At 38.3% G+C, this 15,059-nt stretch overlaps 1 protein-coding gene across 1 annotated transcript; it reads left to right on the top strand.

Annotated features, from left to right (window-relative positions):
* The first annotated feature begins 269 nt into the window (after positions 1-269).
* On the top strand, positions 270-6,960 carry LOC105475593 (NDUFA4 mitochondrial complex associated). Its single transcript, XM_011730983.3, has 4 exons — positions 270-430; positions 1,531-1,619; positions 2,284-2,341; positions 6,729-6,960. Exons 1-4 carry the CDS (start codon positions 389-391, stop codon positions 6,783-6,785), a joined length of 246 nt encoding a protein of 81 aa, XP_011729285.1. The 5' UTR covers positions 270-388; the 3' UTR covers positions 6,786-6,960.
* Positions 6,961-15,059: the final 8,099 nt, after the last annotated feature.

The raw sequence follows: 15,059 nt of genomic DNA, 5'->3' as shown, positions 1-15,059 counted from the left end.
GCCCTGGCGTCGACCGCATTCCTCAGTACGTGGCATCCTTGGAAAGTGCCTGTCTGGTCAATCGAAGAGTCCTCATTTCGCCAAAAAAATTTCCCCTCAGAAATGTACATAGCACAGCAGTGAAGGGGTTTTCACTATGAAGTGGAATGATGATGGTCCGACCAGGTCAGGAAGAACATGTGAAGAGTTGGATCTAAGCAGGCATTGTTAAGGACAGTCGCATTCGGGCCCTCCTGCCGCAAGCTGCCCTTCCAGCCAAGGGTCCTTCAGGTAGGAGGTACTGAGTGACTTTGGAAGTCTGCAGTGTCTCATTGCAGATACTACTTAGCTCAGGGCCTGGTGGCTAGACAGGTTCTCTCCTTTCCAGTCGGAGGCCTCTGCCGCAAACATGCTCCGCCACATCCTCGGTCTGGCCAAGAAGCATCCGAGCGTAAGTTCTTGACCTCTCTCCTAATGTTTTTCCTTCTTCTTGCGTCAGGGTGCGCCTCCTTCTGTTCCTTGGGAGCATCCTTATTTATGGCCTCTTACCGTCCGTCAGACAAGACCCTACCTCTCCTAGTGTTTGTCTTCTTAGTTGCCGCAGGCCTCTGTGACCCTCTACGTCATGCATTGTGGGGTTTTGTCTGGCGGGCGGAAGGTGACGGACACTGCTAGGGAAAAAAAACAGTGAATATTGGAACAGTCTGGTGGCCGCGCTGTTTTGCAGGTTGTGCGATCCAGGAGGGATAGATGTGCGCTGTGTGGGTCAGAGACTAGCATAGGTCAGGTTCCCTATGTGTTATACCATCTCTGGAGGATCTTGTATTCACCGCATTGCACCACCAGGCCTTTTGGTAAATAAGAGGGGTCTGTAATCTGAATCCTCACTTTGTCTGGACGGCGTTGCATTTGGGGAAATTTCGTAGTGCGGAATTTAATTGCAGCTAAGTTCTTTCGCATCTCATTTTCCCTCAGCACATCAACGTGCTGTAGAGCTAACTCTATGCCATCTTTAATCTGTCTTAAATCCAGTTCCCTGAATACGCAGCAAGCATTGGCAGCATTACGTTTTCAGAGATAATGCTTAAAGCCAGTATTTGTAATAGATATGTTTACTTATTCAGACTCTTATTTTTCATACATCTTTATGGAGGCACCCTTAAATAATTTGCAAAGAATTTGTTTTTCAAGCCCCAGGATAAAAGAAGCAGAAAATTTAATGGGAATGACATGTAAATATTAGAGAGGTGAAGAAGACTCGATACATTTTCTTGGAAATTTAAAAAAATGTACCTATAATTTGTTCCACATTAAAAAGTAAGACACTTAAACCAGAGTCATCTTAACATCCTTTCCAAGTTCCATTTCTTTCTTTAGAACACAGTTACGAAAAATCTTACCTCAATGTAACATCTATTTTATTTAAATTTTAAGACAAAACAGCACAATAACAGTTTGAGACTTGGAAATGTGCAGAAACTACTGTAATCTCTCGTTGGTCAGTGTCTTAAGTATTTGAAGATGGTTATTCTATTTTGTGTTTGGTTTTAGTTGATCCCCCTCTTTGTATTTCTTGGAACTGGAGCTACTGGAGCAACACTGTATCTCTTGCGTCTGGCCTTGTTCAGTCCAGATGTTTGGTAAGTACTTAAAAATGTTTAAAACTTTGATAGCTTGTCAAGGGAGTGTAGGAGCCACAGTCTTTGTAGGTCGATAACATCAGGGTAGTAGAAAGAATCTTCCATTTACAGTCATACAATAAGTTCAGATCTCAAATCGGCTATTTTCATTTACTTTTTCTGGTACATGAAATTATCTAATTTCTCTGAGTCTCGTTTTCTCTTTGGTAAAGTAGAACTGCTAATACCAAATCTTGTAATGTTTTGAGGATTGACATAATAATAATTGTTTTTGTAAAATAATCATGGTTCTTGGCACATGTAAATGTTTTTTGCCCGCACTTGCACATTTGCAGTTGAAAAACAATAGACAGTAAAGATTGATTCATCATTATTCTATGCACTTTTCTATATATCACTTTATTAATGAAATGGAAAGCTTTTGTGAAAGCCGGGTAAAAAGTATCTTGTGATAGGGATTCTGTGTTCTACCATTTTTCTAATTGATTACATGAGATTGCTTATTATAGATCCTCTACCTGTTTCAACTCCATAATGAAGTAACACCGTACTTCATCTAATAGAAAATAAGATTGATCTATTCAAAAATGTATTCTTAAGTACAAAACACTATTTTAAATAGTGCTTTATTATTATAACAGTCATAATGTTTTATTTCTTTTAGTTGGGACAGAAATAACCCAGAGCCCTGGAACAAACTGGGTCCCAATGATCAATACAAGGTAAACTACCAAATTGTTTTGAGGTTGTTAGAAATTGTGTTGTAATAAGTTTTGTCATGAGGTGGGTTTTCTTGAAACTGGATATATGAGTAAAATTCCATTATATTGAACTTTGAAGCGCTGTTAGGTAGTTAATTGCTCTAATAAATATTTTTTGCTAGCTTTTTATTGCTAGTATAAGAAAAGAAGGAAAAATAGTATAGCTATCATTTACCATTTTCTTAGTTCTTAGATAGTCTAACACAGTGTCCTCAGACTTCATTGTACATAGAGCTTGTTGAAACACAGATTCTTCAGCCTAATCCCCAGAGATTCTGATTCAGCTGGTCTGTTGTGGGACATAAGAATTTAGAGTGGTCTGTGGAGCTACTCTTCCAGAGAATGATTTCATGGACTGAGACCATTTATTGATTCCCCAGACATAACCTTTCTTATATGTAATTGCATACAAAGAACCTGCACAGTGTCAAAACCAAGGGCAGGCCAGGCGCGGTGGCTCACCCTTGTAATCCCAGCACTTTGGGAGGCTGAGGCGGGCAGATCACTTGAGATCAGGAGCTCGAAATCACCCTGGCTGATATGGTGAAACCCCATCTCTACTGAAAACACAAAAATTAGCTGGGCATGGTAGTAGATGCCTGTAATCCCAGCTACTCGGGAGGCTGAGGCAGGAGAATTGCTTGAACCTGGGAGGTGGGGGTTGCAGTGAGCCAAGATCACGCCCCTGCACTCCAGCCTGGGCAACAGAACGAGACTCTGTCTAAAAAAAAAAAAAAAAAAAAAAAACAAAAACCAAGGGCAGCTTCGTTAAGATACCATACCATTCACATACCATACAGTTTATGTGTTTAAAGTTTATAACTCACTCAATACACTTTCCATAATATCGAGCCACTTCATCAAAAGAGAGTAACTGGCCATTTGATTTATCACTGTGAAGAACAGGATCCCCGATCAGCGTGTGTCTAGCACTCCTCGACAGGTATACATCTATGATGGATTATCATTACTCATAGCAACGTTTTTCTTTGTTGTTGGAGACAGTCTCACTCTGTCACCCAGGCTGGAGTGCAGTGGTGTTATCTTGGCTCACTGCAGCCTCTGCCTCCCAGGCTCAAGCGATTCTTGTGCCTCTCTCTCCTGAGTAGCTGGGACTACTGGCATACACCACCACACCCAGCTGATTTTTTGTATTTTTAGTAGAGATGGGGTTTTGCCATGTTGGCCAGGCTGGTCTTAAACTCATGGCCTTAAGTTGATCCGCCTGTCTCAACCTCCCAGTACTGGTATTACAGGCATGAGCCACTGTGCTCGCAGCCTGATAGCAATTTTTAAGATCACCCTTTGTGGATTTCAGGTTTTCCGCTTAACCTGATTATAATTTGGCTTCTAAATCCTTAAGTAGATCTCCTTACAAGAAGAAAATAAAAATGCAGTGGCTAAGCTGAAACAGCTATCTCATCTGTGTGTTACATTTTTCCTCAAAAAAGATCAAATGGGCATCCTGATTTATTTTTCTGTCTTACACATTTGTTTAAAGTAAGTCTATTCCAGAAAAAATAATTCCACATACAAGAAACTTTTAAAAACTAAACAAAAAAAAAAAAAACTAGCAGGCTTTGGTTCTTCCACCAAAGAACGTATTGGAATCTATGGGTATGTGTAGTTCAAAAGGTGTAACAGATGATTCTGATAATGCAGCTAGTTTACTAATGTTCTGAAATATCGCAACACATGCCAAGATGAGGCCTTGGGAACCAAAAATGAAATGTTGCTGCAACAAAAACCTAATGTGTGTGGCATAGCTTGGGCTGTTAATAGCTATGACACTGATATCAGAGCGGGAAGATAAAGAGTGTCATGTTATGTATGACAGAAATGAAAAGGAACCAAATCCAGAAACGAGAACCTGGAGTAAATGAAACCTACCTAATACTTTTTCTAAACACATTCAGGTAGACTAGATTATCATCTCCATCATTCATAATCTCTCACCTAAGGGAATTTGTTTTACTGGCCTACTGACATCAGATTTGATTTGTGACTTGTGGGAAATTATGAGTTGGAGGAAATGATACCTGCCACTCTTGAACCACTGTGTGATTCCTCTGTTCTTTTGCATCTCTCATGAGACCAAAATTGACAAGTAAGGGCTACTCATTCACCTTAGAATTGGAATGAAAAAAAAAAAAAAGCAATCAACATACTAATGGCATATAATGTGAGTGAAAAGTGAGCTTTCATTGTTGTAAGCCACTAAGATTTGAGTGTGTTAATTTGGGCTGCCATAACGAGGTACCATAGACCCGGTGGCTTAAACAACTAATTTATTGCTCAGTCTGGAGACTGGGAAGTCCAGATCAAGGTGCCAAACAAGTCTGCTCCTGATGAGGGCCCAACCCAGTTGTGTCCTCACAAGATGGAAGGAGAGAAGTGAGCCCTCCTGTAAAGGCACTAGTCATGAGTGTTCCACCCTCATGACCTAATTACCTCTCAAAGGCCCGGCCTCCAGATACCATCACATTGGCGTTTGGGGTTACAACATGAATTTTGGGAGGATGTAAACATTCAGTCCAAAGCAGAGGATTATTTGTTGCCATGCTATAATCTAGCAAAAGCTATGAATAAAACAGCAAGAGACAGGACCAAAATAAGATTTGAGCATTAAAGACCCAGCAATACTTCTCAACTGAATAACAGTTGAAGCTCCCCAAAGCTAAGATCAGAATATGTTGTGCCTTCCCAACTGTTGTTTCAGAGACTCTCAAGGTAGCCAGCATTAAACAGAAAAAGAATAGAGGCAGGGAAGTTGAAGCAGGTTTTAAAATTCTAGAGAGAATTTTGGATTTGAAGCGAGTAAATCAGAAGCCTGCTTAGTTTTAAGAAAATTGGCAAAAATACCACCATGTATGCGCTTTTGACTCTGCATGGGTGTAGGGCCTTGATCTTGCAAGTTGTAGAACTTGATCTAAATTACCTCTTTTGTATATTAAGAATGAGAAGGGTTATTGTGATAATTAACTAAGATATACATAAAGCATCTAGCCCAGTGCCTGGGCAGGAGCCCAACAAATGTTTATTTTCCTTTCCTTAATATATACCTGCAAACCCTTCTGTAAATTATTTCTAATGTTTTGTTAATATGTTAGAGGATAGCACAAATAGTTTTTTTTTAATCTTATTATCTAGATTAATTGTTTCTTAAATGAACACTGTCAGAACAAAGAATACTGCTTTATGGATTATTTATAATTTTCTGTCCATAAAAGCCTGTATCTGTCTGTATCTCAAGGATAACTTGGTAATACGCTTTACAACCTGAGGATTTTTTTTAATCAGTAAAATAAATAAGAGTTTTTCAGAAATAAATAAGTTCGGGTGTATTTGAAGAAATAAAAGGGATTTGAAGAAAGAAAGAATACAGATTTGTGAACTTCATGCTTAAAAACCCTGAAGAAAATGTTTATCATTCTGAAATTGTGGTTCTTTGGGCGATAAATATCATAGTCTTCAAGTAATTATAGCACAACCTCTCTAGCATTCTTTGGCGCAAGAATGAGTAAACCCAAGATTTTAGCCTTATTTGGGCTTGTGTACAAGCAGTAATGTGTCCTTAGTAGAAACTCTGGACCAGTTTCAAATATGTCCTTTTTTTTTTAAGTTACTGAGAGAGGGAGTGTTTTGTTTTTTTGTTTTTGTTTTTTTTAAGCAATCACAGTAAGGTTTATTTCTAAAATTAATTTTAATTGATTATAAAGAAATGTTGGAAATTTTAAACAGCAGAAATACCATATTATTTAAAAGCCATTACCAGAGGTGAAGTGTCAGTTTGATATTGAATATAGCCTGGGTTAGGAAATTAGTGAGAGAGAGAAAATATCTCAAAAGTTATGTAAACCACAAAACAAAGCAATACTTTATATATTACTAGCCTCTTTTTGTTGCAGGATCTCTCCCTCTAAATTACAGCAGTTCATTCAGCAAGTAGGGAATGTAATTTCTTGTTAATCCTCTATTCTGTTGGCGATTCTTCCATGTACTTAGTAGAGTTAAGGCAAAAACTTACCGAACTGGAAGTGTGTATCAGAAGGAATTCTTAATTATTCACTTTGAAATAGAAGAATTTTCCTTATAGGGTCCAAGTAGTAGACTGTACTGACACTGCTCTTCTGAAATAAATTGAATATTTTTACCTTGCCAAAACTATCATCGAAGGCTGGAATTTTAGGTATAGTATTTTTCTGTGAATGACTTTTATGTTGTTATTCTTTTAAAAATTCATGTCTGTAATTGTTACTGTAGAAAACCAAATACAAAGAATTCTAAAACCTTTGTACCATCTCTGTGTATTTAAGATTACTTAAAATATCTTTTTTTCTGTTCCAAGTTCTACTCAGTGAATGTGGATTACGACAAACTGAAGAAGGAACGTCCAGATTTCTAAATGAAATGTTTCACTATAACGCTGCTTTAGAATGAAGGTCTTCCAGAAGCCACATCCGCACAATTTTCCACTTAACCAGGAAATATTTCTCCTCTAAATGCATGAAATCATGTTGGAGATCTCTATTGTAATCTCTATTGGAGATTACACTGATTAATAAATAACTGAAACTTGATATGTGTCACTTTTTTATGCTGAAAGTACACTCTGAACTTTAGAGTATAGGAAATTAACTATTTAAACAATTTCTGAATTTCTATAGTTTGAAAATACGACTTTAAGCTGCTTTAATAAAACACTTCCATTTTGTGTATAGACCATTGGTAACTTCACTAGAGCATACATAACAACTGGAACTGGAAATTACACAAAAGTAAATTGGGAAGGATACTCAAGCATCTGACATTGGCAAAATAGAAAGCTTTGAGTTTCTCTTACTGGCAGTTGTTGAAGTGTGTGCAGTTTTTAACAATGGTCTTTACTTGGCATTCTCTTTGTGGTGATTTTCAAGGTTATAAGTGACTTTTGTCCTAGGATTGAAGTTGAAATCTGAGTTTATCACTGCTAACCATAGTGCTGGTAGTCAAGAGATCTTGAGAATTTCTGCTGCTGAGTCTTGGTGCAGGTTCTCTTTTCTTTTTTTTTTTTTTTTTTTTTTTTTTTTTTTGAGATAGTCTCTGTCACCCAGGCTGGAATGTAGTAGTACAAACATGGATCACTGCAGCCTCGACCTCGCGGTCTTAAGTGATCCTCCTGCCTCAGCCCGTAAGTAGCCGGGACTACAGGTATGTGCCACCATGCCTAGCTAATTTTTGTATTTTTTTTAGAGACAGGGTTTTGCCATGTTGCCCAGGCTGGTCTTGAACTCCTGAGCTCAAGCGATCCACTCTCCTCAGCCTCCCAGAATGCTGGGATTACAGGTGTGAGCCACTGTGCTCAGCCATGGTGCAGGTTTTCAAAGGCCAGGAAGTATATTCATAATTTTAAGGTGGGGAATGTGGTGAGTTTTCACATAGGTGTGTGTAAGTCATCACGTCATAGAAACTTGAGGAATTTACTGACATTAATTTTGGATATTGGTATATAAGTATACAATTAAATGTTTACAGGGTAGTAGGAACACGTTTTCAATGTCAGGAACTGAGCTAAGTATTTGAAGTACATGGATTATCTCAAAAATTTTTAAATTTTTAAACAGGTTGAATTACTTGAATTCATTCTGTTAGTCAAATGGTGGATATTTAAACCCATGTAGTTTTGAATTTTGAGTGTGTAGAGTGTTTTCAGTTACCAGATTCCATGCTTTTAGTTCCTATGTGTCATGCATAATTTCAACCTCTAAGAGCAGGGTTTCTCAACCTTGCCACTATTGACTGTTTCTGAAAGACAGTTTGGTTTAACAGACCATCCCATGCGTTTTAGCATGTTTAGCAGCTAACCTGGGCTCTGCCACTACACACAAAAAGCACTCCTTCCCTCCAATTCCCACAGGCTATGAAAAAAATGGAGACGTTACCAAATGTCCATTGGTGGGCAAAATTGGTCCATTCCTACCTCTGTTGAGAATTACTCTAGATCCTTTGGCACAAATTACCTCAAAGTTTAAAACTGTAAAGAAACAGTGTGTCACATAATTGAAAAACATTTTATTAAGCAACTCCAAATAAATGCTACATTAAGAAATTAGTAATAACATTTTCTAGAATTGAGGATCATTTTATGAATCCTTAAAAATTCTGAGTAGTATCTATTTTGTGTCTATCCTGGGACTTTGCAATGTAAGAATAAATATTAAATTTGGCATGAAATAGGACATGTCTTAATGAAAAAACTATATTACTGCTATGTAACAAACTTCAATGGCAACCTAAAGAAGTTGTCATTTACAAATGTATCAGATACCAATGCTGCCAAGAAAGAAAGATAACACACTCTTTTTTTTCTTTGAATGTTTAGAATTGTGCTTGTGCTGCTGTTTTTTTTTTTTTTTTTTTTTTTTTTTGAGACTGTCTTGTTCTGTCGCCCAGGCTAGAGTGCAGTGGCATGATCTCGGCTCACTGCTCATTGCAACCTCAGCCTCCTGAGTTCAAGCTATTCTGCTTCAGTCTCCAGAGTAGCTGTAATTACAGGTGCCCACCACCATCCCTGGCTAATTTTTGTATTTTTGATAGACAGTTTCGCCACGTTGGCCAGGCTGGTCTCTCTCCTGACCGCAAGCAATCTGCCTGCCTTGGCCTCTCCAAGTGCTGGGATTATAGGCGTGAGCCACTGCTTCTGGCCCTGCTGTGCTTCTTCATTCAGAAGACAGACTGTTTTGTTGATTTCTCGTGTTAATAAAGTCAGCAGGCAAAGCTGCATTTAAATACAGATGTCCTTGGGTAGCATTTCCGTGTATTTGAAAATCTACAGTTTTCAGAATTTATAGATGCCTACCAGTAGGCACTTGTCTTACTATGTGTTACTATAAATGAATACCTGAAACAGTAATTTATACATTAAAAAAGAGTTATTTGGCTCGTGATTCTGCTGGCTGGAAGATTGGGCATCTGGTGAAAGCCTCAGGCTGCTTCCACTCATGATAGAAGTTGGGTAGCTGATGTGTGCAGAGATCACATAGACAAGAAGCAAGAGCGAAGGGGGAAGTGGTAGGTTCTTTTTAATGACCAGCTCTCCTGGGAGCAAATAGAGTGAGAACTCACTTATTACTGAGAAGGCAACTTGAAACCATTCATGAGGGATCTGTTTTCATTACCCAAACACCTTCCATTAAGCACCACCTCCAACATTAGGGATCAAATTTCTTTTTCCTTTTTTTAAATCCACTTTTAGACACTGAGTCCTGCTATGTTGCCCAGGCTGGAGTGCAGTGGCTATTCAAAGGCACAAACATAGTACACTGCAGCCTCCTGGCCTCAAGTGATCCTCCCCACTGAGCCTTCCTAGTAGCTGGGATTACAGGCACATGCCTCTGCACCAGTGGGGGTTAAATTTCATGAGGTTTGTGGCAGACATACATTCAAACCAGAGCAAAGAGTTTTGCAAAGAAAAAAAGCTAAAAATAATTGTACTAAATTTTACTTCTTTCAAGTTTATTACCCTACTCCGGTCAGATTTTATTCTTACCACTCCACTAAAAACGCTTCTGTTAAGGTTTTATCAGTGACTTCTGTTTGTAAATTCAAGTTGATCATCAGTATCACTTTGACCTAACAATTGATACAGCTCCTCCTTAAGACACTCTTCCCGGGTCCCTAGAACACCATACTGTTTTTGTTAACCTACATCACTGGCTTTTCTACTCAGTCTCTTGCTCATGCCCCTTTGTTTCCTGAGCTATTTTCTGTTCCATTTATTTATTTAGAAAGGGTCTCTCTGTCACCCAGGCTGGAGTGCAGTGGCACATTCATGGCTTACTGCAGCCTCCACCTCCCAGGCTCAAGTCATCCTCCCACTTCATCCTCCCAGGTAGCTAGGACTACAGGTGTGTGCCACTACACCCAGCTAGTTTTTAATTTTTTTTTGTAGAGGCAGCATCTCACTATGTTGCCCAGGTTGGTCTGGAACTCTCATCCTCCTGCCTTGGCCTCCCAAAGTGTTGGGATTACAGGTGTGAGCCACCAAATCTGGCTAAATGAGCTTTTTTAGGTAAGGGGATTAGTATATATCATGGCAGAATACATGTTACTTAAACATTAGCTATTATAAACATTGGAATTCATTCTCTTCCTTTAGAAACTGTAATGGGAATTTTTTTTTTTTTTTTTTTTTTTTTTTTTTGAGATGGAGTCTCACTCTGTTGCCAGGCTGGAGTGCAGTGGTGCCATCTTGGCTCACTGCAACCTCTGCCTCCTGGGTTTAAGCAATTCTCCTGTGTCAGCTTCCCAAGTAGCTGGGACTACAGGCACATGCCACCATGACCAGCTAATTTTTTGTATTTTTAGTAGAGACGGGGTTTCAACATATTGGCCAGGATGGTCTCGATCTCTTGACCTCGTGATCTGCCTGCCTTAGCCTCCCAAAGTGCTGGGATTACAGACAGGCGTGAGCCACTGCACCTGGTGGGGAAAATTCTAAAAGCCATATTATATAAAACTTGGAAAGAAAAGGACTATTTGGTAAAAGTTTATTCAGCTGTTAATCTGATCATATAATATTTTTATTGCAAATATCATTGATTTCAACACATGAACAAGGTCTGTTGTCACACACAATTTCCTTTACAATTAACGTTTTAAAACTGGCTTAAACCTTCAAAACAAAAAAACATTTTTTTAACCTTTTAATATAGGTAAAAATACACACATTCTTATGCTTCCATATAATCCTTTCACCAAAAGTGTATTTTACACCAGAGCTGTAAGTCTAAGAAGTGGGGTGATTTATATTTCTCCCTACGTTTACTAAAGCAATGCCTGTCCACATAGCGTGCTATAATAATGTTACACTCTCTCTGATTTGCATTATGACTCAATGAATTAAAATTTTGATATGCAGGTCTTCTCTCCAAGGTCGAAAATGGTACTGAGTTAAACCATGCCTGATATTCAAAGAATTATTTTATGCTATGTAAATGACAACCAGCATCTGGAAAAATGTATCTCAGATCTCTTCCCCTGCTGTTGTTTTTTAAATCTTAAAATGCAGCAGCTTGTATACTCTATAATAACCTTTTTCTGTTTGTTCCTAAGCAGAAAAATAAAGGAATTAATTCTACACAAGATTTTCAGACCTCCATCCTAAGTGAAGATACATAGCAAACTTCTTTTATAAACTTGGTGAAGAGTCATTTCATCTTCCCTGTTACATGCAGACAGCAACTTATGTTAACTCTTCTTATGATTTTTTGAAATTACAATAGTGCAAAAGTGATATGCATATTATGACAGATGATCATTTGTTAAATTACATAAGATATTCAACACTTTATTATAAGATATGCTTTGTGTTAGATGATTTTGCCCAACTGTAGGCTAATGTAATTGTTCTGAAAATGTTTTTAGGCTCAGCTATGATGTTTGTTAGGTTAGGTGTATTAAATGCATTTTCTTTTTTTTTTTTTTTAATTTTTTTTTTAATTCTCAGCAAGGCAAGGTACTTCTATAGAAGGGTGTGCCCTTACAGATGGAGAAATGGTGAGCGCACACTTGGACAAGGGAGGGGAAGGGGTTCTTATCCCTGATGCACGTGGCCCCTGCTGCTGTGTTGTTCCCCTATTGGCTAGGGTTAGATCACACAGGCTAAACTAATTCTGTAATTTAAAGAGAGTAATGGGGTGAGTGGTTTGGTGGGAAAAATGGTTATGCAGGGTGGAAAATGAGTTAGGGTGGGGCAGGTAGCTGGTAATCGGAATGAGAGTGGCGCAGGTAATTAGAATGAGTCAGGATGGAGCAGGTGATTGAAATGAGTCAATAGAACGAGGAAAGAAGAAAGAGTAATAGAATAGATGAAAGAGAGTTAAATTTTTCTTAGCTTTAGTTCGGTAGGGTTTTCCCCTGGGACCATGGCCCAAGACTCTGGAGCGGGCGGTGCTTTCTTGTGATGAGTCCATTCCCTTTCCGTTGTACAAACAGCAGTCTCGGTGGTTAGCAGCACAAGGTAGGGTCCTTCCCAGGCTGTCTCGAGTTTTCCTTCTTTCCATCCTTTGATGAGAATGTGATCTTCAGGCTGGTGCTGGTTTACCAGAAATTCTAGGGGTGGTACCTGTGCTAAAAGACTTTTAGTTTTGAGGGAAAGGAAAGTGGAAGATAAACCAAGTATATAATTTCTAAGAAACTGAACTTTTGTTTTAAATGTGGGGACATCAGCAGTGGACTTTATAGTCCTTAGTGCCTTCTTACTGAGAAATTTCCTTTAGCACCTATTTTTATTAGTTTTTAGACCAGAGAAAGCCAAACACCATTTTATATTTGACAATGCTTCCTGTATGATTTTTATACCAGATAAGCTAAATTTCACCTTTATATTAGTGTGTTATTAATGTTAAACTCAATTTTAATAAAACCTTGTAGACATATTTATCCAATTTTAACGTCTGACCATATGGTAAGATTTTTATAGACTCTTTTTAACCTTTTATAATTTTTGTTAAAAAGCAGGTTGGTACTTTAAGAAAAACCTGTTGTGCTTTTATTTTAATGTCCAGTTCACAGAAAAACTGGATGATACCCTAATTTTAGCCAGTATGTTTACACACAGAATTTCCTTTACAATTAACGTTTTAGAACTGGCTTAAACCTTCAAAACAACAAAAAAATTTTTTTAACCTTTTAATGTAGGTAAAAATACACACATTCTTATGCCTCCTTGTAATCCTTTGGTATAAAATATACCAAAAGTATATTTTACTTTCCTTATACATTTTGCACATAAACTGTTTCTTCAATAGTTTTACATTCAGGAGGCCTGATTACTTTTAAATTATATAACATTTCTTGCATAAATTCCCTTTCATAACACACATTTTTTTTTTCACGACTTTCACAGACAACTCTTTGACGTGCCTCAACTTTCTGACTTGCTGCAAACATCCCTTTTTTTAAACAACCAGTTAATTTATTTTAGGATAAGAATTTACCATATAACATTCTTTTTACATAAATTCTCCCTCCCCCTCCCTTTTTTTTCCAACGATGATAATCATTCTTTTCCAAAGCAAATTTCCTTCATGTCTGTGGACTAGGCTGTCTAAGGCCACAAGATTAGAAGTTAGGATAATACATGTTGCATTTGAACTTTTAGCAAACTTTACTTTTGTTGAAAACCTTGTAAGTTTGGGATTTCAATTATCCTTTGCTAGTAATAAGACCTTGTTTAGTCCAAATTAACTTAGAATTGGTATAGATGGTTCCTTCTGGGTTCTGTAAGTATGTTAAGGCTTAGCTGAGTGCAAACATCCTCCAGAACCTCCAGGTATTCAGTTGTCCAGAAGCTCTCCGAAACCAGTCCTTTGAGACCTTTTGTGGAGACTTCATTTGATAGGCATGATTGACAACCATGTAGAAATGTGATTGGACAAAAAAGGTATGATCTAATATTAATGGGCTGAGTGGGGAAACCCAGCAAGTCTTGTCTGTTCACATTCTTACTGGCTTCTCTGTGCAGCATTCCTTTCTTCAGGGGATGGGGCACAACCCCTTCTGAAATGAGGGTCTTATGACCCACAATCAGATTAGAGTCCTGCCTTGAGCTGGTGAAAGAAGGGCCAGAAAGTTAAGAGAGAGAGAGTTTCTGTTTTCTGAGGCCTGCTTCTGAGGCTTAAAGTGCCCCAACATTGTAACAAAAAGACTGTAACAAGGCCTATGGGAATTATTAGCCAGGAACTGTGGACAAAATCCAACGTGTGTACATACCATAATATCACAGCTGTAAGACTTTTACACAAATATGAAAAAATGAGTTTATTTTTATTTTGGAGACCAGGTCTCGCTCTGTTGCCCTGGCTAGAGTGCAGTGGCGCAATCATAGCTAACTGCAGACTCAACTCAAGTGATCCTCCTGCCTCAGCCTGCCAAGGAGCTGGGACTACAGTATTTATTTATTTATTGTGTAGATCCAGAGGTATTACTATGTTGACTAGGCTTGTCTTGAACTCTTGGCCTGAAATGATCCCCTTGGCCTGAAAAATCCCAGCTGTGACCTCCCAAAGTGCTGGAATTACAGGCATGAGCCACCACACCTACCCCCTCAAAAGACGGTTTAAGATTTTTGCACAAATAAGAAAGCTGCTGTTTTTAAATAAATTTTTATTTTTAAAGTTTTCACTTTTTTTTTTTTTGACTCAACTGACATAAGGTGCTGAGTTTTGTGCTGGGCACAGGAATACAAAGATAAGAGCCACTTTAAGAACTTACAGTTAAGTTGGGGAAATAAACAATGGTCTTTCATAATGATAACTTCAAAGCAGTAGTTAAAAACCACAGTTCAGAGGAAGGATTTTTTGTTTAACTGGTGTGTGTGTGTGTGTTTCTGTGTGTATAGAGTGACAGAATTGTTGGGCAGGAAAATTTTCCCTGAGCAAGTGACAGGTAAATTTGGCTTTGAAGAAGCAAATCTGCCAGAAAGATGAGGGCTAGACTGGGACATCAGCTGTTGCATTTATGGAGCCCAGTGCAAAATGGCAACTTGGAGTACCTTGTAATATTAAGAATTACAAGACAGTGACAGCATAGCATTAAACCAGGTCTGGGGTCTTGCAAACGCAAGGGCCTACACACAAATCTCATACCGATCAAGTTGGCCCTGGCTGAGGGTAAGAAATTCCAGACCAAAGAAGTA

This window comes from Macaca nemestrina, chromosome 4, assembly GCF_043159975.1.
Source record: "Macaca nemestrina isolate mMacNem1 chromosome 4, mMacNem.hap1, whole genome shotgun sequence".
NCBI lineage: Eukaryota > Metazoa > Chordata > Mammalia > Primates > Cercopithecidae > Macaca > Macaca nemestrina.
The sequence above is the reverse complement of the archived record's forward strand: the minus strand, read 5'-3'. Positions and strand labels throughout refer to the sequence as shown.